The 25,781-nt window shown below is 36.8% G+C and overlaps 1 protein-coding gene across 1 annotated transcript in view; it reads left to right on the forward strand.

Annotated features, from left to right (window-relative positions):
* LOC115450203 (dynein beta chain, ciliary) overlaps positions 1–25,781 on the forward strand; it is a 41,323-nt gene that overhangs the window by 10,287 nt on the left and 5,255 nt on the right. Inside the window, 63 exon segments of the mRNA XM_030178197.2 lie at positions 45–273; positions 371–562; positions 641–775; positions 867–1,000; positions 1,093–1,282; positions 1,377–1,478; positions 1,696–1,849; positions 2,049–2,244; positions 2,322–2,412; positions 4,205–4,454; positions 4,563–4,711; positions 5,065–5,185; positions 5,457–5,597; positions 5,679–5,773; positions 5,949–6,116; positions 6,281–6,450; positions 6,548–6,767; positions 7,210–7,374; positions 7,540–7,713; positions 7,853–8,001; positions 8,202–8,325; positions 9,076–9,206; positions 9,295–9,409; positions 9,497–9,721; positions 9,947–10,133; positions 10,612–10,790; positions 11,262–11,457; positions 11,760–11,970; positions 12,177–12,318; positions 12,654–12,810; positions 12,917–13,157; positions 13,269–13,470; positions 13,556–13,780; positions 13,940–14,278; positions 14,370–14,518; positions 14,914–15,132; positions 15,784–16,021; positions 16,246–16,438; positions 16,890–17,067; positions 17,145–17,273; positions 17,373–17,592; positions 17,791–17,952; positions 18,360–18,559; positions 18,847–19,013; positions 19,274–19,452; positions 19,692–19,769; positions 20,088–20,249; positions 20,633–20,881; positions 21,074–21,185; positions 21,300–21,515; positions 21,518–21,561; positions 21,649–21,729; positions 21,927–22,142; positions 22,246–22,394; positions 22,471–22,630; positions 22,705–22,871; positions 23,020–23,221; positions 23,360–23,490; positions 23,623–23,907; positions 24,051–24,306; positions 24,548–24,729; positions 24,908–25,039; positions 25,114–25,246. Of these exon segments, the coding sequence (XP_030034057.2) occupies positions 45–273; positions 371–562; positions 641–775; positions 867–1,000; positions 1,093–1,282; positions 1,377–1,478; positions 1,696–1,849; positions 2,049–2,244; positions 2,322–2,412; positions 4,205–4,454; positions 4,563–4,711; positions 5,065–5,185; positions 5,457–5,597; positions 5,679–5,773; positions 5,949–6,116; positions 6,281–6,450; positions 6,548–6,767; positions 7,210–7,374; positions 7,540–7,713; positions 7,853–8,001; positions 8,202–8,325; positions 9,076–9,206; positions 9,295–9,409; positions 9,497–9,721; positions 9,947–10,133; positions 10,612–10,790; positions 11,262–11,457; positions 11,760–11,970; positions 12,177–12,318; positions 12,654–12,810; positions 12,917–13,157; positions 13,269–13,470; positions 13,556–13,780; positions 13,940–14,278; positions 14,370–14,518; positions 14,914–15,132; positions 15,784–16,021; positions 16,246–16,438; positions 16,890–17,067; positions 17,145–17,273; positions 17,373–17,592; positions 17,791–17,952; positions 18,360–18,559; positions 18,847–19,013; positions 19,274–19,452; positions 19,692–19,769; positions 20,088–20,249; positions 20,633–20,881; positions 21,074–21,185; positions 21,300–21,515; positions 21,518–21,561; positions 21,649–21,729; positions 21,927–22,142; positions 22,246–22,394; positions 22,471–22,630; positions 22,705–22,871; positions 23,020–23,221; positions 23,360–23,490; positions 23,623–23,907; positions 24,051–24,306; positions 24,548–24,729; positions 24,908–25,039; positions 25,114–25,246 (10,888 nt within the window).

The following is a 25,781-nucleotide window of genomic DNA, read 5'->3' on the forward strand; positions in this document are numbered from 1 at the left end:
CACCTATTATGACTTATAATTATTATGCAGTAGTAATTTTACAGAGATACTTACGAAATGAATCGTGACAAAGTGCATACGTTCTTTCCGCCCGGCGTGATGCCGGTACGTTGGTCTTTCGACTTCGATCGCGTGTTCATGAGATTCAACGTGTACATGAAGCGATTGAAAATGATCGAGAACATTCTAGAAGCTACCGTTGAAATCATGAAATTAGAGAAGGTAGAATTCTGTGGTTTACGTGGAAAAATATTGAGCACTGAGTGTATAAAGGTACGCTATGTCGTTTTTGTAGTTTAGTATTTTCAACTAACTGCATTGTAAGAAGTGAGAATTTCTAGACTATTTGTTTTGATGTAATATCTTTCAGGTGTTAGAAGAGTACACTTTGATATATCAAAATCTAGGGAATATCACGTATGATCCCGCGGATCCGGAATCTGAAATATTTCTTCCTGATTATCATAAACATATGGGTGTACTAGAAGATGTGGACAGACGACTTGCATCATTGTTTTCACAGGGTCTAGACGAGTGCCATAATTTAGAGCATTTCTTTAAGGTAAAAACATTGCTTTTATTCAGATTGACAAAAAATGGTATAGGGTATGCTGGATAAAATAATAATTTATTCCGCCAGTTCTTCCAAATTATCGGAGATCTGTTTCATCGCCCGTTAATTAAACAAGAATTGCAACCGAAATTGCCGATGCTTTTGGATTTCATGCACAGCAATTTGGATGCTGTAAAGGAGATATTTGACGAGGAAATGTCTGTAAGTGGTAATTCAATTTGTTGGTTTTATTTGTAATTGAACTATGCGTAGTATTTATTTGCGTTATACTTGGCATCAATAATTTGTGCAGAAATTAACTAAAGGTCCTGAGAGGCCGATGGTCGATCTTTATTTACCACCAGTTGGTGGCGTGCTTTGGTGGGTTAATAAATTGCGTCGAAGAATTCAAATGCCGATGGAAGATTTTATTCTGTTTGAAGATCCGTAAGTACATTGTATTTATTTGCGAGATACTTACTATTGTTAAAATGATTGATGCACTAGTATATTCACACATCTTTATTGTTTCCCAATAGGATAATAGAGGTGGAATATGCAATGTATATGAAACAAAAACACAATGAAATGTTAGGTTACTTGAACTCGCTGGAGGACAAACAATTCAAGCAGTGGTCTGGCACGGTGTCTCCGATTTGTAAGCTGCATTTAGCGAAGAATCTTATTTACCGAGATCCACCATTTGTTAGAAACAATTTTAGTCCTGAGGTAGGTGCTCAATCGATATAGTAGAGTTGTCGTTATTGTTCTTCTTGATATTGATTTTGGATGGAAGTAACCACATTTTACTTAAATATTACAGCTTGTTATGTTGTTGCGTGAAATACGCTACATGAAATATTTAGACAAGCAAGGTATACCAGCTGAAGGGCTTGAGCTATATGCTCGGAATGAAAAATTGCAGGTAATATTGATTGAAGATATTGAATAATTTATACGTTCGTAGTCCTGATTTTAAAATAATCGTTTATACGAACACATTAAGGCTATTCGTTTTTAGAATCAAACACACTTGTTTGCTCAGTTTAATTTAAAATTATAAGTAGGATATTTTCCAAATCTCCTATTAGTAACACAATTTTAATAGAATTTGTAGCCGATTTTGACTTTATCTGTTGCAGTACGATATGAACCGCTTAAATCGCGCTATATCATGGTATAATGCGATCCGTGAAGGTAGCCACGAGACAGAAGTGGCTTTAATCGAGAAAGAGATTTATGCTATTGATCAACTCCTTGGTCGAGGGGTTGAAGAGCTAACCTGGAATGATGATTGTGAGTTTCTTATTCTCTATGATGAGATCTATGATTCCTTGTGAATACATGTAAGGAAAATCCTATTAATAACAATAATTTTAGCCATAGACAGAATAAGATAAAACTATAATTAAACTAATTTCGACCAAGTTAAGCTTGTTCTATGGAGTATGAGCTATAGAGTTAATCGAAAATTAAAATAAAACTTTATTTCCAGTTACCGAATGGATGGCAGAAGTGTACGCAGCTATCAATACGCTGCAAGAACGAGTGTTGACTGCACAGAACAACGTGAAGCGTGGTCTGGCTAACATTGCCGCATGGGGGGACAAACCACTGCACAACCGTAAGGAGAATCCTGATAAAATGGAGTTGTTGGCTGTGAATGAACGACATCCTAGGTTTTTGAAGAGGTAAACAACTTTCTGGGACAAAATTATTGTTATGTGTTATTTTTCAGTGTTTACTTAACTAAAGTTTAAAATTGCAGGCGTAGTGTGATATTAGACAGTCATCAGGAGTTCATCGATATTCTTAAGGTCAATTACAAGCTATTTTTCAACATTCAAGACGAAGAAGAGGTAAATTATTTCTTCATTTGCTCGTGCTTTGATCTTAGTTGGAACAACGCTGTGTATTTTTCCACGATTAAAAGCAACCTCCTACTTAGACCGGATAACACGAAAGTAAAACAACTTTTATTAAAAAAATAAAAGTAAGTCACTCACTATTATAATATTCTGACAATAGCCAAGTTATACTAGTGTAGCAACGGTGTTCACTGTGAAATTATAAAGAAAAATAAGATTATTCATGTTTTATAATTTAAAAATACATCAATTAAGTCCTATGAAAGCGATAATGAAGACGATTGTTTGTTATTTTCAATTAAGCTAAAATGGTGCTTCACTAAGTCTATGATTCAGTTTTTTTCAGTCATGTCTATAAAATCATAAAACAAACTCAATAAAATATTAATTTCAGTATAAAAAATAACACACACGAAATACTAACACAGACACAAGTCACGTTCAAGTGGTGGCTAAATTAAAAAGGTCCATAAAACATGTACGCACAGCGAAATACACGCCTATTTAATTTGTCTGCAGTCACAGTCATTCGTTCATGACCGCATTGTAATATTGATAAATTCTATTGATAAAATCGCATCTTAATATTATGTTACCTATACCAGATTTCATCTAAAATCATTCAGCAGATTAACAGTTTTGTTCTCACAAACTGTGAAACAGCTTCGCAAACTTTTTCATTCATAATATTAGTAGGACTAGCTTTTGCCCGCGGCTCCGCCCGCGTTATAAAGTTTTTCAGGCTAAAGTTTTCCGTTATAAAAGTAGTACTTTCCCGGGAGCCTATGATCTTCCCAGGGTCTCAAACTGTCTTCATACCAAATTTCATCTTAATACGTTGGGTAGTTTTTGAGTTTAATACGTTCAGGCAGACAGATGCAGCGGGGGACTTTGTTTTATAATATATTTTTTAGAACTTTTTAAGTGAGACATTCCCGTCATACATCATTGTTGCATAACTTTAACCGTTTACGCAGCGCAGGCAACGGAAGCTCTCAAAACTCATAATTTTCCCCGTTTTTGCAACATGTTTCATTACTGCTCCGTTCCTATTGGTCATAGCGTGATGATATATAACTTTGAGCACTCCACAAACAAAGGACTATTCAACACAAAAATATTTTTTCAGTTTGAATCGGTAGTTCCTGAGATTAGACATTACTGCTCCGCTCCTATTGAATATAGCGTGATGATATATAGCCTATAGCACTCTACGAACAAAGGGCTATCCAACGTAAAAAGAATTTTTCAGTTTGGACCGGTATTTCCTGAGATTAGCCATTACTGCCCCGCTCCTATTGGGTATAGCGTGATGATATATAGCCTATAGCACTCCACGAACAAAGGGCTATCCAACGTAAAAATAATTTTTCAGTTTGGACCGGTAGTTCCTGAGATTAGCCATTACTGCCCCGCTCCTATTGGGTATAGCGTGATGATATATAGCCTATAGCACTCCACGAACAAAGGGCTATCCAACGCAAAAAGAATCTTTCAGTTTGGACCGGTAGTTCCTGAGATTAGCCATTACTGCCCCGCTCCTATTGGGTATAGCGTGATGATATATAGCCTATAGCACTCCACGAACAAAGGGCTATCCAACGCAAAAAGAATTTTTCAGTTTGGACCGGTAGTTCCTGAGATTAGCGCGTTCAAACAAACAAACAAACAAACAAACAAACAAACAAACAAACTCTTCAGCTTTATATAATAGTATAGATTAGTAAGAATTAGGATAGTAGGATTTTGCATTTTCATTTCAATGAGGACAAGAATTACTTAGGCTGAAGAAGAAGAGGAAGTGTTCGAAGAAGTCGATGAGTCAACATTAGACGAAGACGAGAAAGCAGCTCGCGCCGCCAAACTCGCTGCGATAGAACAACGACGCGAGGAGAGACGACTCATTCGGGAAGAGAAACAGAGGATGAAAGAGGAGGCTGCTCAGATCAAGTTTGAGAGGCGAGAGGCTCGAAGATTAAAGCGGGAAGCCAAGGAAGCGGAGAGAGCAGAGAGACAGGCGCTTAGAGATGCTGGTACGTTTAGTATTTAAGTACATAGCCAAATTGGTATTTAAATATGTGTTACGTCTATCACTATATTAATATACCACATAAATTATAAAATTGTATATATTTATTCAGGTGAAGAAATAGAATCGCCGGCCGAAGAAGAAGAGGAAATCGATGATCCCGAAGAACTTGCTGACATTGAAGCTGAAAAACGGGAAATGGAGGAGGAGGCGTTTAGAGCGGAGCGTTGGCCCGCCTATGTCAGATACGTTGATTCATTGGTAAATAATGTAGAAGTAACTTTTTATATACGGTCATTTGAACATTCCGGAGTGTAACACATTTTAAAATTAACTGGAATCAATGGAAATAAATTGAAATAAAAAAAATAAAATTGTGTATTATAGTAAATTGTAAATACATGTTGTAACTTTTATTAATTTATGGTAAACTTTTCGGACGACCAATACCTCAATTCCCCCATTGACCATGAAGGCTGCAAAGTTGTCGAAACGTCGTGAGAACATGTTAAGATAAAAAAAACTAAAACCTGAAAATAGTTACATCCGCCTAAACATAAGATATCATAAACCGCTGTTTGATAGACTACTTTATAAGTGCGTTAATTCTTTAGGTATCAAAACAAGTAATGAAAGCTATACAATCGAGCTTAGATTTGTTCGAGAGGCAAACCGACTTGGAGAAAGGGCCAAGGGTGGCATTTATGGAAATATTAGCAGAACTTAAAGATCCAGGTGAGATTGTATAATAAAGGGTCACCTACCCTAGTATGTAGTAGGTAAAAGTTAAACACTTACTTATTTTGGCATCAAATACTGTCTACTGATACTGTACCATTTACAATTCTTATAATTTTTTAATTATTTCGCTGGAATTGCTACGTTTATGCGAAAAGCTGCTCTCACGCTGACGTTCAAATATTTTATACAAATGAAAATTTATTATTCATTTGGTTCGGTTGCATTTTCTAGTGATTTAATTTTAATTCATGCTTAAAATTTCTAGATATATTTTTCTCTCCATCTCTGGATATGGATGATGAAGACGGTCTGTACGATACTCTAAGAGAAATGATGAAGGATATGTTCCTCCAGGCTACATTGTTCCCGAGGATAGATCCTATAGTGCCGATACCTACGTATGAAGGTAAAATCCAGGCTCAATACCTGATTATAGTTCTTATTGTAATATTGTCACTTAGTATAAGAATAAAAATATTGATTGTAGATGACATTGTTGCCGAAGAAGCTATGATCGACTTGTACCACGAAATATTAAAGAGGATTGAAAACAGTATTAACGACGTGGTGCAGTACGCATCGGTTAGTGGTTTTTATGTTTTTGTTCAGCATACTATGAATTTCCGTGCACATGGATAGTATCGTAAATTATGTATTGCTACGCAACCGTATGAAGGTTTATTAGTAATCGAGAAAAGCGAACGTTTGTATTCGCTCAATTGATTTAAGTTAGATATGAAGAAGATCTATGTTGCAGAAATACGAGAAATATACTTCCTTATGGATGGAAGACAGACAAGAAGTTTTAGCTGGGTTTCTGAAATACGGCCGCGTCATACCTCCTGAGGAGTTCGACAAGTACAAATATGAATATGGCACCGATCCACCTGAAGCTAAGCCGAAATTAGAACAATATCAAAAAGAGGTACTATAATGTTTATACGTTTGATTTAGACTTCGAATCTATGGTACAAATATGCCTCCTTTAAATATTTCTTCTTTAAAATGTTTTCTTCTATGTCCAATCTTATGCATCACTAATTAATAATATTATGTTGAGTTCATCTTTCTTTTTTTTTAAATTGATAGATTGATAAATTTAACGCAATGTACGATGAAGTAGCTGCACTACCCGGCGATTATCTTTGCAACGGCTGGTTAAAACTCGACCTGAGGCGGCTGAACCAAGCTATTATGAATATCGTTTGTAAGTGGAGTAATTTGTACAAACAGAACTTGAAAGATCATGTGCAAAAAAGGTAATCTATCAACAAGCGACAAGCCACAGCGCTATTTATTGAAGTTACTTTCCTTTTACTTTACCTATAAATTACCTTTTTTGCCTTTTTGACACAGTTTGGATGATCTAGAAGCATTCATAGCTTATGCGAGTAAGGAATTATCTGTCGAACTTGATGATGATGATTACGAAGGCTTGTTGAAAGTGATGGGCGTGCTGATCGAAGTGAAGGCGAAGGTTGACGCGGGCACCGAACTGATGTTCGAGCCGCTTAGAGATATTATCGACGTGCTCAAGGAGTACGGTGTTGACTTTCCAGAGGAAACATACGAACAGGTAAAATATATTAATCATATAAATGGAGTTAAAATCTCACCATGAAGATATACGACAATTCAAAAATAATTTAACTAATCATAGTCTTTCTCGTCTTTTTTAAAAAGATGAAAATCTAAAAAAATATACTACATAAGAAAATACTTTCGACAAACAAATATCCTGGTTATTGTTATTTTTATAAAGTTATGTCCATTATTTGATTATGCTCGCAATTGGATGGTTGCAGCCTTCAAAACATCACCAATATTCGGTACATACTTTGGTAAGACTTAGGGATTCATTGCTTCAAATATGTTGACGAATCGTTTGAATTCGTTTATTTTTCATAGCTTACGGGCTGCATGGTTTTCTGCTGTTTTTAATTTTAGAAGCTTGTCCATTAGCTTATAATAATTATAATAGTTATTTTCGTTTTGCTTACAAAAAATGAGTGTTTTAGCTGGACGTTCTGCCAGAGCGTTGGCGTAATCTGGTGAAGTTAGCGACAGTGATGAAGAACAACGTGGCGCCGTTGCAAGCTGCGCAGGCGGCGCTGATCGCCAAACGAGTTGCCCTTATTAACCTGCGGCTTACCATGTACAGAGAGCAGTTTAAGCTGAAGGAGGTAGTATCTCTTATGATTTTACTGCAGGGAATTAATCCTGTTGTCCTGAACGTAGTTTTGTGTTGGTTGTGTATTATTTGTAGGCTTCTGAGATATTTTAGGTATTTATTCCCCCGTCATAAATTTTGATAATTATTTTTAATTCTTTATTGGTATAATTTTTAGATGTTTTTGGAAAGCTGCAAAGAACCGTATAGTCAAATTGATAAAGTGCACCAGGAATTGGTTGGTTTCGAAGATATAGTGGATTCGTTGAAAAAATCGTGTGCGTTATTCGATATACAGCCACCAGATGAAAAGAATCTAAAGCAATGTCGACGTGAATTAAAACTTATTAAGGTATCTAGGAGATTATTAATTTATTAATGATCAAAAAAATTATATTATTTACAAAGATCATTTAAAAATCAAAACAAATTTAGACAAAACCCAAATTTTTTTTTGCCCATAATAATATGCATATTAAATGTTTATTTAGCAACTGTGGGATTACTATCATCTCGTTATGGGCACTATCGAGTTCTGGAAGAAATCGCCATGGAAGAAGATAGACGCAGACGGAATGGACCAAGAGTGCAAACGATTCACCAAGGATCTACGACAGTTAGATAAAGACATGAGAGTTTGGTTAGTTCTTTGTGATATACGTTTTACTCATACTTATTTTTTTAGTATATCAATATAATATACTATTATATGGAATTGGCTAAACAGAAGTTGTGAAGATCAATGACTGCAGATTTTCACGTACTTCTCGATTGTAATAAGTAAAAATATTGGAAGAAATCTGATGTTACAATGTTTTTTATCAATATAACAACTTCTAGGGAACCGTACGCTGCAATAGAGTTTATCATAAAGAATCTGATGACGTCATTACGAGCAGTCACTGATCTACAAAACCCAGCAATCAAAGATCGGCACTGGATCGAACTGATGATGGCTACAAAGGTAACATATTTTTTATATTAATTTAATTTATGTAAATATGTTATATAATGTAGTATTTTATTTTCTCCATCTAGAAAACCCTTCATGCATATATCAAATCCATTAACCCAGAATATGTTCATACATCACCATCAATAGCGTCATGTAAAAGTACACTAAATACAATCTCGTTCGAAGACATTTTGAATGATTTTAAATCGTTAGAAGATTTAGCTGGTTCTGTAGGGACTTTCAGTATCGAGGAAAAGGATAAAAAAGAACCGAAGAAAGACTATGATAAATATTTGCAATTGCAAGATTTTAGAAGACCAAAAATGCAAGAGAGTCGCACTGTTAATAAATTCTTTAAGTTGAATAAGTCGTACTCACTGCAAGAAATGAAGGAACATGGCTTTGAATTAAAACAAACACGAAAATACTCTATGCAGCAGCAGCTCTCTGACTATCCTCAGATATTATCAGAGTACATACTGTAGATTTTATGTACTAGATTAGTGTAAATATATGTATATACTATTATAATATGGTAAGTCCTTTATGTAAATAACATTTTTCTATGAATTCATCATTGTTAAGCTAGAAAGTTAATGACTAATTATCATTCTTAACTTTGTTTATATTTAAGTTTAATGAGAGAATTTGCTTTTCACTGGCTTCTTTTTAAATATAAATAAGGCTAAGCAATTACTATCTAGACGTCAAATAAATGAATGGGATTAAATTAGACGCACGGTATACTGCATGTTTTAGGTCAAATTCAATATCACCGATGATACAACTCTAGCTGATTTGTTGGCACTGAATCTGCACAAATATGAAGAGGAAGTGAAAACTATTGTTGACAAGTCTGTTAAGGAAGCGGCAATGGAGAAGACGCTCAGGTGAAATAAATACGATGCTTTTATCGATTCTATTTAATTTCATTAATTGTCTACAAACATCCTGCCAGTATAAAATTTGAATTTTCAGAGAGTTGGAGGTTACTTGGGCTATCATGGAGTTTGATTACACAACGCACGATAGAACTGGCATCAAATTGCCTAAAGCAAGCGAAGAACTTGTGGAGACCTTAGAAGACAATCAGGTAGATACATTTAGCAATTTCCTTATAATGATGAATTTATTTTTCGACTACACATCAATATTTACAAACATTTGATTGATTTCATAGAATCAAGTACAAAATATGATGTCGTCCAAATTCATTGGATTCTATGAAGTTGAGGTCACGGCGTGGCAAAAGAAACTCGGAACTGCCGATGCTGTGATAGCACTATGGTTCGAAGTGCAAAGAAAATGGCAATACTTAGAGAGTATTTTCGTGGGTTCTGACGATATAAGATCACAGTTGCCAGAAGACTCCAAGAGATTTGACGGCATTGATAAAACTTTCAAGGTGGGGATTACCTCATTGTTAGTAATATTTTATATTACACTGCTAGTTATAATGCCCCTTTAGGAATGAGAGCTATTGGATGGAATATCCTTTAATGTGCTTGGAAGGCTGCTTGCAGGCAACGAAGGCTTTCTATTGGGAAATATTTTAAGATAATCATCAATTATATCTAATCTTAAACATTACTTTTACATATAGTTATCAAAAATGTATTTGATTCTGTAGGAGTTGCTTAAAGACATTGCAGCTACTCCGAACGTCGTGCAAGCGACCAACAAGCCGGGCCTGTTAGACAAGCTCGAGGAGCTGATGAGGGCGCTCAATTTGTGCGAGAAAGCTCTCAACGACTACTTGGAAACAAAGAGATTGGCGTATCCTCGTTTCTATTTCGTTTCTTCTGCCGATTTGCTTGGTAAATTATTCGGTTTCCTGTTTATCAAGTTGTATATTCATGTTATTGCCGAAAATATTGAAAACTAGATGTTGCACGCGTCTTTGCCTAGGTTAAAAGCATTTCTCATTAAAAAGTCCCTATATCGTTTACCGATATACAAAACCGGTATAATGATACCGACCCATAGTGCAATCGGCACGATGCGAGCGCTATCTATTTAAAAAATAAAACAATTGTTTCCTGCAGACACACCAAAGTTACTGGGATAAAAGGTAGCATAATATGTGTTAGTCCAGGACATACTCTTTGTGGGCCAAATTTCATCAAAATACATTTTTTTTTTCTGAATTAAATTCTCCCAAACATTTGCACAAACTTTCGCTTTACAATATTAGTAAGAACTAGCATAAGATGTATTAGAATTTTATATTTTGAAAGTCATAAGTATAAAGAAATATTATGTTATGTTAATAACTGAGTTTAAAATTATTTTCAGATATCTTGTCGAACGGTAATAATCCGCCAGCTGTATGCCGTCACCTCACCAAGCTGTACGATAATTTGGCAAAGCTTGTGTTCCCTAAAGCTGGCAGCAAACATGCGTTTGAGATGATATCGAAAGAGAACGAAGAACACGTTCCATTTAAAGCACCCTGTTGCGACTGTTCAGGAAAGGTGCGGCTGGGAAACATTATTTCTTTTTTCCGATGTATCATCGTTTTGGTCATATGACGTGACCAAAACAGAACACCTTGACACTATTATACGTCCTCTCGGTAACTTATGATAAAGTCTTCTGGAACTCAACATTATGGAGAAGTTCTTAGGACAGTTTTTAATCTCTAAAATATTACTGTTAATCTTTTTTTATACGACCACAGCAAAGTGACCCCAATGACTGATGGTAAGTGGAGAGGAGTCCATAGAATATCGTCTGACGAGAGCCTCTTCCCGCGATGGCCAACACAATTATGCCGGGTTGTTGGAATTGGATATATACAGTCTGATCCCGGAAAGAGATACTTACGAGGGTCACTATGGCGGGTTTTAACACCTTGTGTGCGGTGGTCCGGGCGGATATAAAATATGTCCTACCACCAGCAAATCTTGAGTGTGATTTTTCTCATATAAATGAAATGGTTTTAGGTAGAGTTATGGCTAAACCGTGTGACTGACTGCATGCGGTACACCCTCCGCGACATATTCGAGCACTGCGTGAAGTCGTACGAGGACAAGTCCCGCGACGAGTGGGTGTTCGACTGGCCCGCGCAGCCCGCGCTGGTCGGCACGCAGATCTGGTGGACCACGGAAACCAACCAGGCGTTCGAGAAGTTAGAGGAAGGTCAGCCAAATTTGCTAACCCTGCTATTATTTGTTGAAGTATTTATTATATGTGATAACCTTAAATTATTATCCTCAGCCGAGCTTTGGAAAAATATATAAATTTGGCCTGTAGTCTGCAAATGACTATGCTGCTTTGGGATATTTTTCCACCATTACTGTTGTGATTTAATGTATTGTATGTTATTGTTTTTATAGCTCCTTTGTATATGAAACTTGTATTTTAGTAAAGCGTTCCTACGCAAGTAGATTTTTGTTAAAAACACATTTTTGTACAAGCTTTAATCTATCATATTCTTCTAGGATACGAGAACGCCCTAAAAGATTACCAAAAGAAACAAATCGCTCAGTTGAATGCGTTGATTATACTGTTGTTGGGAGACTTGACAGTCGGCGACAGACAGAAGATCATGACCATTTGTACCATCGACGTACATTCGAGAGACGTGGTAGCCAAGCTCATTGTGGCTAAAGTGGAGACTTCTAATGCATTCCAGTGGCAGAGTCAACTGCGGTGAGTGTTGGATGCATTTCTTGCGAGATTAATGAAAAATATATTTTTTGCCGCAAACCTATCCTCATTGTGGTCGTCAAAAGTTTTAACATTTATCAATATCAATTATCCAAAATATTAAGAAATACTTCATATGACTTCTTTTTGCCACTTTTTTTCGTATACAATTTCGATAAATTTTATCGATTGCTTGGCAATGTTTTCAGGCATCGATGGGATAATAATCTTAACAACTGCTTTGCTAATATTTGCGATGCGCAATTCCTCTATGATTATGAATATTTGGGGAACACGCCTCGTCTTGTTATCACACCACTGACTGATCGATGCTACATTACACTGACTCAGGTACCTGCTTACACACTCTAAACTTACTAACATTATACCCCCTTCATACATTATTACTGAAATATATGCTGTTAATTATAATTTAAATATAATGTGTTTAGTTTTAGTGGGATTTCCGGCACAGAAAATTATTAATATTGTATAAATAGTTACTCCCAAGATTATTTCATTTTGTATTTTATTTTGATTTAAATTAAACAATAGATCTGCCGATGTCGATGGGCGCCAGTTAACTCTTAACCTCAGTTGGCTGGAACGAGCTAACTCTCCTCTCTATTTGGAGGCAATAAAAAAAGTTACTAAAGACCCAACGTAAACATTTGGCCGAATTACAGAGTCTTCACTTGGTAATGGGTGGTGCACCAGCGGGACCGGCCGGGACTGGCAAAACGGAAACAACCAAAGACTTGGGCAGAGCCCTCGGTATCATGGTCTACGTGTTCAATTGCTCCGAACAGATGGACTACAAAAGTTGCGGAAATATTTACAAAGGTGATCTTCTTATAAATATTTTCAATAGAACCTCATTTGTTGTTGATTGTTTTTTTTTACATATCCATTGTCCGCATTGATTAAAATACTCTGTCCAATTCCGAAGGTTTGGCTCAGACGGGAGCGTGGGGTTGCTTCGACGAGTTCAATAGGATTTCAGTAGAAGTACTGTCTGTAGTGTCGGTACAGGTGAAAAGTTTGCTCGACGCCATTAAAACTAAGAAGAAGAAGTTCGATTTCATGGGCGAGTACATCACTATCATACACACAGTCGGTATGTTCATTACTATGAATCCAGGATACGCGGGAAGAACCGAATTGCCTGAGAACTTGAAAGCTCTATTTAGGTAAATGTTATACTTAGACAAACCTTGTAATATAGTGGTTAAGCTTTTAAGTAAATTTTTCGCCATGGTTAGATTTTTTATACAAAGTTAAGCTAATTACGTTATTTTCAGACCCTGCGCCATGGTAGTACCCGACTTTGAGTTGATCTGCGAGATCATGTTGGTGGCTGAAGGGTTCCAGGAGGCGCGTCTTTTGGCGCGTAAATTCATTACGCTCTACATGTTGTGTCGAGAACTGCTGTCCAAACAGGATCATTATGATTGGGGCTTGAGGGCCATTAAATCTGTGCTTGTCGTCGCGGGCTCTTTGAAGGTGATATTTATAATAATAAAAACAGTTTGTAAGTATGAAATTTTGTTTAATTGAAAAATATATTTCCATCATGACGATATGACAGAGAGGTGACCGCTTGAGACCTGAAGATCAAGTACTCATGAGAGCCTTGCGAGATTTCAACATACCTAAGATCGTGACGGACGACACGCCTGTGTTCATGGGTCTGATTGGAGACTTGTTCCCCGCACTAGATGTGCCCAGGAAACGGGACCTGGACTTTGAAAAAAGCTTAGTGGATGGGGCCATATCTATGAAGTTACAGCCGGAGGCAGGATTCATTTTGAAGGTAAACGTTTACTTACTTTCTTTAAGGTCCTAACCTATTCTCCGAAAGAACTCACTTCTTATGGTTATTTATTTAAAAAGTTAAAAATGAAAACTGTTACACTTTCATTTTTGCACTAATATGAAGATAAAAAACGAATTACTGATTTAACTGATACAGATGGTACAATTGGTGGAGTTATTTGCTGTAAGGCATTCTGTATTCATCATCGGATTTGCTGGCACCGGAAAATCAATGGTATGGCAATGTTTGTACAAAACGTACGCTATGCTAAAACTGAAACCGTTTTACAACGATTTGGACCCGAAGGCCGTCACTAATGACGAGCTGTTTGGTATTATTAATCCAGCTACTAGAGAATGGAAAGACGGACTGTTCTCGACGATCATGAGAGACATGGCCAACATGCCCGGAGATGGGCCAAAGTGGATTGTACTCGATGGTGATATTGATCCTATGTGGATTGAAAGTTTGAATACTTTGATGGATGATAATAAAGTGAGTGGCGATTGCTATCTGATAATATGAAGTCAAGTTCGTAATTTTGTGTAAGTAATATTGAATTTTAATGTTTGTGTTTATTGTTAAGGTATTGACGTTAGCCAGTAACGAGCGAATTGCGTTGACGAAATCTATGAGATTGTTGTTCGAAATATCGAATTTAAGAACTGCTACGCCAGCTACTGTGTCCAGAGCTGGGATTTTGTACATAAACCCTCAGGATTTGGGCTGGAATCCGTGAGTAGTAGTAATAGCATAAAAAACGTTATGCATAAGAAATATGTGCACTCGTAGTAATTTTAGTAGTAATATAGGAAATTCAGGATATCGTACCGCATAGAAACCCAAACGAAATGAAGAAATCATCATTATTATTAATTACTAACTTTTGCCTGCGGCTCAGCTCAGGTGAAAAAGAGTTTTCCACGATAAAAGTAGCCTATGACACTCAGGAGTAAGAAGCTTCCTATTAGTGGAAAAAAATCAAAATCTGTTTAGTAATTACTTAGAAAGAGCGCTTAAACAATCAAACTCTTCAGCTTTATATATTAGTATTGATTATAATCTTTGCTCCTGTAAGCTAGTTAATAGATATTCTTACAATCAAATTAAGAACTATAGCATATATTTAGGTTCGTAGCGTCATGGATAGACACAACGCGTGATGATGAATCAGAAAAGGCGATGTTGACGGTGATGTTCGACAAATATATTCCATCATTACTGGAATCGTGCAAGAAGTACAAACGGATCACACCACTAACGGAACTTCAGCAGATACAACTCACTTGCTATCTGCTCGAGTGTTTCCTGAATAAATCATTACTGCCAAGCGATTGTCCTAAGGAATGGTGAGTACACTATGATTATGACGAGCATGTTCAAATTAGTAATTTAGGTACAAGTTATAGGACTGTATATTTTGGAAAATAGATATAAAAGCCATGGTGCCTATAAAAATAGATATTTATTTGATACTAGAACGTTAGTAAATAAATTTGTTGTTTCACTGAAGCTCCAAATATATTTATAGCCCCCCGAGTCAATTCTTGTGCGCTCGGTCTTCACACCGAATGCACGCCCATGCAGGGGGAACATTAGGCCGCGACTCTAGGCACATAGTGTAATGTGTATACCTCTTGGTTGCCAAATACACATTGAGGCCTATAAGGGTTCCCGAACATCTCCCCTCCCTCTCCCTTCCAACCATGCTAACAAACTCTTCCTTCCTCTTCTCTTCCTTACCTCTATCCCTTCCCTTCATCCTTCCGGGCCCCGTGACCGAATAGCTGCGGGTTGCCAGCGTGCCATCCGCTGGCACCCTCAGTAATAGCAGTAGGGCCTACCAAATCATCATTGGGACTGCTGTAGTTGCTAAGCCGGGGGATTGCTTGTACACCGTTAGCAGGGTACCCCCGGTGATAACCGCGGCAGTTGACAAAAACAAAAAATATATTTATAGCAATTAATTCAGTTTTATTTGACGAGTCATTATTTTTCAGGTATGAAACCTATTTCGTGTTCTCCGTCGTCTGGGGATTCGGTTCCGGTCTTTTCCAAGATCAGCTCTGCGATTGGCGCAATGAATTCAGCAAGTGGTTCTGCAATGAATTCAAACAGATCAAGTTTCCGTCCAGTGGGAACGTTTTCAGTTTTTTTATTGATCCGGAAACTAAAAAAATGCTACCATGGTCGGAAAGAGTAGAAACTTTCGAGTTAGACCCAGATTTACCGTTGCAGGTTAGAAATAGATATTTGACTATTGATTGAATAAAATAAATATGTCCAGATTACGGAATTTTCTATCAATTAGTATTTTTTTTTTATAATGCAATCATTGAGAACGAAACAGCTTTTAAAAATACTTTCCGTAGTAAGTTAAGCTTTCGATATCACACTACTAGTAAGAAGTCGTGGTTGATTCATTAAAATTAGAAAATCTTTGAAATACAATTTTCCTACAGTCATGCTTGGTATCCACTTCTGAGACGACGCGTATAAGGTTCTTCATGGATTTGCTGATCGCTAAACAGAAGCCAGTCATGTTAGTCGGCAGCGCCGGCAGTGGAAAAACAGTCAGTGTCGCGGCTAAACTGAATTCACTTCCTGATTCTTATGCTATTACTAATGTGCCTTTCAATTTCTATACTACGTCCGGTAAGTTGACATATAAAAAAAAATACTTTTGTTTATTTTTTTTAATCTTTTCACAAGCTTGATTGAGCTGTGTTGTCTTTAATTTGTCTATTGTTGGCCCCTTTGTATGTAATGAATGTAGATAGTATATTTTTTTTTACATTTTCCACTGCTTCTAATTAAATTAAATTTAAATGTTCCATTTAGGCATTCGCGACGAAAAAATCTTCTGTCCATTCCGCTTGCTCGAACAAACTACAGAGCCAATAGCTTCATTTTATGACCTACTGAGGCTTTTAACGATTTACCTCATGATATAGGCTATTATGTACTAACGTCGCATTTGCGAGAAAAGCTTTAGCTAAGATCTTCGTGGAGGTTCATGGCGACTATCTAATTAGTTGCTTTCTACTACATCTTCAACTTGAACCATCCAAATTATATCCACATAAAATAAAGTATTTTTTCACAGAAATGATGCAAAAAGTTTTGGAAAAGCCTCTGGAAAAGAAGTCCGGCCGTAACTTTGGCCCTCCCGGCAGCAAATTTATGATTTACTTTGTGGACGATTTGAATATGCCTGAGGTAGACACATATGGCACAGTGCAACCTCACACTATGATAAGACAATTTATGGATTATAAGCACTGGTATAGTATTTAAAAAATCCAAAAAATAAGTAAGTATTGTATTATTTACTTTATTTTAACATTATTTGATCTTACAGGTATGACAGACAGAAATTGAGTTTGAAGGACATCTCAAATTGCATGTTTGTAGCATGCATGAATCCTACTGCGGGTTCCTTCACAATTGATCCTCGTCTTCAGAGGCATTTCTGTACATTTGCTGTTAGGTAATTAAAATATTATCATCCACATTATTCAAATGTATTGACACATATTGTTACGTTTTTGTCATGATTAGAAAGACTGTACTAACTCTATTCTTGCAGTTTCCCCGGTCTAGACGCCTGCTTCCACATCTACAAGCAGATTCTGTCGCAGCACTTGAACAATCCTCTGAACAAGTTCGTGCTGGTGGTGCAGCGGTACGCGGAGATCCTCGTCAACGCCGCGCTCGCCCTCCACAACAAACTAGCCACGATGTTCCTACCGACCGCTATCAAGTTCCACTACATCTTCAACTTGAGGGATTTGTCCAATATATTCCAAGTGAGTTTGTTGATCAATATTATTACCATAATTTGGAACAAAATGTATTGGAAGTATTTTGCGCAGACGCTACTCCGTTGCATATAGTAGATCTCTATTTGTCTATATCACTGTATACATCGGAACTTTTCCTTCTGAAAGAATTACCCACACTTGTTGATACTAATTTTACAACTAAATTATATAATTATTTCAAAGGGCATGCTATTTACAACTGGTGATGCGATTAAAACACAATCAGAATTGATAAGACTGTGGATGCATGAGGCGACTCGTGTGTACTCAGACAAACTTGTCGATGCTGTGGACAATGAGAACTTCCAAAAACTTATCGCTGAAGTTATCAAGAAGAACTGTGAGGTTAGATTAAAACACTTACTTAAGTTACCGTTATGGATGGCACCAACTTTTTTGAGTTATGAAGTGCTTTCAAAAATTATAAAAAAGGTAGTGTCACCAAAGAAAGCTCAGTTTCTAACATGGTTCACTATCTATGTAAATATTTGGTATTCTTTTGGATCGACGTGCTATGATTTTATTATATATTTTGCAATTTCAAAAGTGTTTAGATATATTTTTTTGATTTTAAAATATAATGTGAACCTTCAAGGGTTCCGTTATCTTAATAAAAAACAAGTTCTTTCTTACTGTATTGGTGGGATAGTTATCGTGCGTACGCGATATGAATGAAATACTGAGGGCTTTACAGACAATATATTTGTGTTTCTATTAACACCTAGCAAATACGTGACTTTTTATATCGTCAGGAATTCGACGAAAATGTGGTGTTCGAAAAACCTTTAATTTATTGCCACTTTGCGGAAGGTGTGGGAGATCCCAAATATTTCCCAATCAAAGACTGGCCGCACATCAAAAAATTATTGGACGAATCTCTGGCGGGTTACAACGACCTTGTCGCCACCATGAATCTTGTGCTATTCGATGACGCCATGTATCATATCTGCAGGTAATAAATCGTCTCCATAGGAATTGAAGGTTCAATGAAGAACTACGTGTTTCTAACAATAATTTCAACTACCACTTACTGTCCATAATATATACACTTATTATGGAATAGCGGTTTTTAATAAATGATTGCAATAACTTAAGATCAATGATAAAAAAACAAACTGAATCATCCATCTCTAATCATGTCAAACAATCTTCATTGTGACCGATCGATTTTCGCTTTCGATACGATGGAAGCGGTTGAGAGCGTTTCTTAAAATCAGCCGTAAATAAAACTAATTGCAGGATCAACCGTATTCTTGAGGCACCGAGGGGCAATGCTCTGTTGGTTGGAGTCGGAGGCTCTGGGAAGCAGTCGCTCTCTAGACTGTCCGCTTTCATATCTTCGCTAGAAGTGTTCCAACTGCAATTGCGAAAAGGATATGGGATCAATGATCTTAAACTTGACTTAGGTATGATACATCTATTCTGTATACTCAATTATATTTGTCTTTAAGAAATCATTTATTTTGAAATAATACCGTAACTGATTTGAAACCAGAATATAAAAGACCACATATTTATGCAACATCATTGTTCAAAGAATTTTAAAAACAATAAATTACCTAGAATAAAAAAAATGTAAGCAGTTAAAGTTGGTGGCCTCAGAACAAAAATCCTAATGCTTTAACCCCATTTTTACTTCGGTTTACAATTTTCTATGCTCTTTCAGCAACGTTATATATCAAAGCCGGCTTAAAGAATCTTGGCAACGTATTCCTTATGACTGATGCTCAGGTTGCAGAAGAACGGTTTTTGGTATTGATAAATGATTTGCTCGCTTCCGGTGAGATACCGGAATTATTGGCCGATGATGAGACGGAAAATATCATTAATGGTGTCAGAGGAGAGGTATGTAAAAATTTTGAATCTTTAGATTGGAGTAAAGAACACACACACACATGACTATGTAGAGACAGACTAAAAACCATATGAAAAATGTATGAGAAATTGATTTCATATTATACGCAACACTATCAAAATATATTGTCACAATGTTGGAATACAGCATTACTTAACCGCATCTGTCTCAATATTTCATTGTAAATAAGTAAATACAAAACTATCCCTCATTAATATTTTTCATTCAGACTAAAGCTTCCGGTGTCCCCGACACGCGAGAGAATTGTTGGAGATTCTTTATTAACCGCGTCAGGTCAATGTTAAAGGTACGTTTAAAGTCAATAACTATTGAAAAAAAAATATTGCGTTGCGTGAAAATAATTTTAGAATGCTATAAATCAATATGTTTAACATAAATCTGACCGGATCGTGTTGTATATTTTTTTCTGGTCCTTCAAACCAGAACATATTGCATTTTGTTTTTTCGGTTGTATTTGTTTTGTTATTTTTCAAATAAAATATAACAGAGATAATAACTGCTTGCAGGTTGATATTATATCTAGCAGATAAAAAAATGACATTACTTACCGAAAAATTCTCTTGCATTCTTCTAGATGCTTAGAAATTTTCTTCTTCATCACTAGGTAGTGTTATGCTTCTCACCGGTGGGTGCCACACTCCGAGTGAGGGCTCGTAAGTTTCCCTCGATAGTGAACTGCACCGCCATCAACTGGTTCCACGAGTGGCCGCGGGAAGCCTTGCGCTCCGTGTCCAAGCGATTCCTTGCTGAAGTTGAATCACTACCGGTAACGTTCAAATATTAGTAAAATATTGTAACAGCAGTATTCGTTTTAAAAATATACAACTGATTGAATACCTGATAAATTATCCAAGTAATAATGTTCAGTTCGATACAGGTATAGGAGAGTCCCACAACCACGTGCTTAATAGACTGCGTAAGATTTAATGGGTGCTTTTTCCATATACATTTTTACAAACCCTTGTTTTCAATAAACAACCACAATCGCTTTTTTCGATCTATCGCGAAAACGGACCAATCCGAACAAAGTTTCTGGAAACATAACTGACTATATTGAGTGGTATATTCTCAGAAGTAGATCGAATATTAAGATTAGTATCGTTTATAGAAAACGTTTACTCGGCTTTTAGACTGTCTTAAATATTTTAGCCACATTTGGTCGAGCCAGTATCGGACTTTATGTCTCACGTGCATCAAAGCGTCAATCAAATGTCGGCGGTGTATTTTCAAAACGAGAAGCGGTACAATTATACGACACCTAAGACTTTCTTAGAGCAAATTGCTCTTTACACCAAACTGCTTAATGAGAAAACTAAGAATTTAAAGATGATGATCACTAGACTGGAGAATGGTTTGGAGAAATTGGCGTCTTGCGCTGCTGATGTTGCTGTATTGAAGGTAAGAGATGAGGATTATTGCTGGCACTACGGCAAATTGTAGACACGTCAATATATACATATTGTTTTAAAGTATATTAACTTATTATTACGTATTTCAAATTAGTATCCGATTGATTTACAAGTATAAAAGTGTTGTATTTATATAGACTTCAACAATAGTAAATTCCATAATTAGTTGCTTTATTATTAGGTAACTCTCGCTGAGCAAGAAATTATACTAAAAGAGAAGAACCGAGCAGCAGAAGCGCTTATTGACGTAGTTGGTGCTGAAAGCGAAAAAGTGTCCAAGGAAAAAGCATTTGGTAAAGTCATAATTATTATAAATTCCATGGAAAAAGACTGATAATTCAATTTACTTAAAAAAAAAATAAAAATAGTAGGATTTACGTTTTATCATGTTATTTAATCGCTAACAGCTGCCGAGGAGGAAAAGAAAGTCAAAGTGATTGAAGAGGACGTAACGATAAAGGCAAAGATTTGCGCGGACGACTTAGCGAAGGCAGAGCCCGCTCTGATCGCCGCTCAAGAAGCCTTAAACACGTTGAACAAGAATAATTTAACAGAGTTGAAGTCCTTCGGCTCGCCGCCAGATGCCGTAGTCAACGTCACGGCGGCGGTGCTGGTGCTGTTCTCCAAAAAGGAAAAATACCCAAAGATCGATCTTGGAAAGCTTGCAAAGTGAGTTAACGATGCTATTTATAACTTTTTTTTGTACAAATATTACGAAAAATCAGTAAAAATAACATTATTAATTTTTGTTTTCAGCTTATGATGGCAAAAGTGGATCAATTCTTGTACGATTTGGTGTACTATGATAAAGAAAATATACATCCTGATGTAATAAAGGTAAGCAATTTGTTCTTTTACCCTTAAGGTCGTGTCAACTCAATTGTTTAGAAACCTCCAAATATTGTTTTGGCTCTGTGGATTGTCTCTCGTAATTCATCATAAAACTTGCTTTGTGGGATCAGAAATGGGTAAGTAATCGTTGATTCTTTTATTTTTTAAGAATTTAAAATATGTCGGCACATGTTAATCCTTAGGCAGTTCAACCGTACATCAAGAACCCCGAGTTCAACGCTGAATTCATAATGTCGAAGTCGGCCGCGGCGGCGGGACTGTGCGCGTGGGTCATCAACATCTGCAAGTTCTACGACGTGTATGTCGTCGTCGAGCCCAAGCGACGCGCCCTCAACCAAGCCAACGCAGAGCTGCAGGCCGCCAGAGATAAGTTGTCGTTCCTCACTGACCAGATTATGGTTTGTTTTTTATATAACTCTCAATGCTTACTAACAATCTTGCTCGGTTCAGAATTGAATAAAATATGTGCCAGGCAATAAAAATAATTATTGATTACAATAGGAATTAGAGGAGAAATTAGGAGGTCTAATGAAAGCTTTCCAAGAAGCCGTCAATGAAAAGATGAAATGTCAAGCAGAGGCTGACGCTACGAATGCTACTATTGATTTGGCTAATAGACTGGTCAATGGTTTAGCCTCGGAGAAGATCAGGTAAAATTCTGCGTTTCTAGTCAATGAGTATTATAAATACGCTATCGTTTTGACTTTAATCTACTGTTTTGGTCAGATGGTCAGCCACGGTAGTAAATTTGAAAGAGTCTGGAATAATGTTGCCGGGCGATGTGCTGTTGGTCACGGCGTTCATATCGTATGTGGGTTGCTTCATGCGCGGCTACCGGCAGCAACTCATGAACGACGATTGGATTCCTACTTTACAAAAGACAAACGTGAGATTACATTTCATTACGTTAACGTATTTTTTTTAACTTTACTAAAGGTAAAAGGTTCAATATTGTTATAGCCTAAAATCGATACAACCGAGGGGTTAGAACCGTTGTCAATGTTGACTGATGATGCGCAAGTGGCATGTTGGAACAACGAAGGTTTACCAACGGACTCGATGAGCACAGAGAATGCCACGATCCTAACCAACTCGGCGCGATGGCCGCTGATGATCGACCCGCAGTTGTAAGTTATAACTTCTAGGCTTTATAGATCCTGTTTTTAAAAGCTTTATTCCTACTGAAAGATTAAAAACCTTTCTCTTCTGATTAGGTGCTAACATTATTTTAACAGAGACTATATTCAAAGTTTAATTACTTCTCCTAAACCCTAGGCAAGGTCTAAAGTGGATTAAGTCAAAGTTCGGCGACGCTTTGGTGACGATCCGTCTGACACAACGAAATTATCTGGATCGTATCGAACGCGCTGTTACAAACGGTGACGTGGTTATGCTGGAGAATATCGGCGAGACCGTGGACGCTGTGCTTGAGCCGCTCCTCGGACGTGTGCTCATACGCAAGGGTCGTGTGCTAAAGGTACCAATATAGTCTCAGACTGCTGAATTTTTATTAAATAAATCATGTATAGCATTTTAAGGCCCATGTAAGAATATTTTCCTATGATAAATATCACAAAAAATCATATGTTTGTAATAACTGCTGTGACTATTTTAGATCGGAGACAGAGAAATTGACTACCATCCGAATTTCCGTCTTGTGATACAGACCAAGTTGGCAAATCCTCATTACCAACCTGAAATGCAGGCGCAATGTACTCTTATCAATTTCACCGTTACGAGAGATGGGTAAGTATTGCAAATAAAAATACATTTAACATAGTCTCATGTAGTTCCAGAATTGTAAAGTTTAAAACAAAATGTAAAAAGTACAGAATAAGCACTTTTAGGGATTTAACTAACTGAAACCTTTACTTTTAGCCTCGAAGAGCAGTTGCTAGGCGAGGTGGTAAAAGCAGAGAGACCAGATTTAGAATCTCTAAGAGCTGGTCTGACGAAACAACAAAATGATTTCAAAATCACACTCAAAACACTCGAAGATGATTTGCTAAAAAGGCTTGCGACAGCAGGTCCCGATATATTGAGCGATTCGGCGCTGGTGATCAATTTGGAGACCACCAAGAAAACGGCCGCCGATATTGAGATAAAAGTCGAGGAAGGCAAGACCACTGCCATTAAAATTGACGAGGCTCGAGAAAGATATAGGTAACGTATTGATCGCAATTTATAATATCCAATACTAAAATCCTCACTCCAAAGTATGTATTTGGCCTTTATTTAATCCATTATTTACATAGCTATGAATAAATGATGTACGGTCTCCTAAAGTTTTTCACATAATTCAACAGACGAGCAGCCTGTCGCGCCTCACTTCTCTACTTTATTCTGAACGATTTATACAAGATCAACCCGATGTACCAGTTCTCGCTTAAGGCGTACAGTGTGGTGTTCAAGGATGCGCTGCAACGTGCCGAGCCCGCTGACGATCTGGAGGGGCGCGTGCGCAACCTGCTTGATAGCATCACATTCTCTGTCTTCGTCTATACTAGCAGGGGGCTATTCGAAAGGGACAAATTGGTGTTTTTGTTCTTGGTGACTTTGCAGGTATGTGAATTTTGTATTGAAAAAGACAAATAAGTTATTTATTTTTACATCACTTGAGGTAGAATGTAAACAGGTTAGTCAAAAGACGCAGAAATTATACTTTTTTATCCGAAACATAGTCATCGCTGATAATATATTATGTCTTCCTACCACAGATAAGAGAAGAAGAGGCTTAATACTATGTATGCTATGTATCCTTGAATATATTTTATGGGTTGTTATTGATATATTTATATTGTAGATACTACAAGTAGATGGTAAACTTGATACACGGGAATTGGATTTCCTTCTAAAATATGCGGTGGCGCCCGAAGTGTCGCCGTATCCGTGGCTATCTAATAACTCTTTCGGAGGAATTATGGCACTGGCTAAGATGGACGCGTTCGAAAACCTCGACAAGGACATTGAAGGCGCATCCAAAAGGTTTTAATTTTTATTTATTGTTTTTACTTGACTTAAATTCAGCTTCATGTTTACTAGTGTTAATAGTATTGAGACTTTATAGGTATGATTACACTAAACAGACAATTTTTTTTCATCTAATTTAAGTATCGTTAATAGTTTAAGTTCATAAATAGCATAATTTACACATTGTTAACAGATGGCAAAAGTATGCGGACGGCGAAGCTCCCGAGAGAGACAAGTTACCAGGCGAATGGAAAAACAAAACTCCATTACAACGTCTCTGCATAATGCGGGCGTTACGGCCCGACAGAATGTCTTACGCTTCAAAGTATGTACGGAACATTGTAAAATCTAGGTTTATAGGTATGGTAAAATGTAATATAAAATGTGGACATTCTATAGCGCATTTTGTGAAGAGAATTTGGGCACGAAATACGTTGAAGCTCGAACTCCACCGCTCGAGAAATCATATCAAGAAAGTAACGCGACTACTGCCATGTTCTTTATACTGTCTCCCGGTGTAGATCCCTTGAAGGTAAGTTAACCTAAACAAATATATGGCATATTTTACCTAAAACATTAATGTCGTGTGCGATATTAAAAATATTTTGTTTGTTATTCATTTCATTGCATGCAGTCACACGAGGTTTCATTTAAAAGCGATTAATTATTATGAAAACACGGCAAAACTAGCAAACGTTGTGCCAGGAAATGTCGTGTGCAGATTTAACCCATATTTCGCTCACTTGTATTTTTTGTCTGTAAAATGCCGTAATCTAGTTTACTACATTTTTATAATGTTACAACGGAACTTGGCACCTTATTACTCGTACAAGCGCTATTTTAGAGGAAAGTAGCCATTTCTCTTTTCTGTATGATACCGCAATAATAGTAAAATTTGATTTACGCAATAAAATAAAAGCAAGCACCTATCTAAACCAAAATATAAAGTTAGCAGTGCTAGCAATCAGCTACATATGCATTGTAATGTCGTTTTATCTAATCCCTTTCAGATAATAACAAGAAACAGTAAACCAATAAAAGCATAATTAAAATCAAATCATATATCG

The sequence above is a fragment of the Manduca sexta genome, chromosome 13, assembly GCF_014839805.1.
Source record: "Manduca sexta isolate Smith_Timp_Sample1 chromosome 13, JHU_Msex_v1.0, whole genome shotgun sequence".
Classification (NCBI taxonomy): Eukaryota; Metazoa; Arthropoda; class Insecta; order Lepidoptera; family Sphingidae; genus Manduca; species Manduca sexta.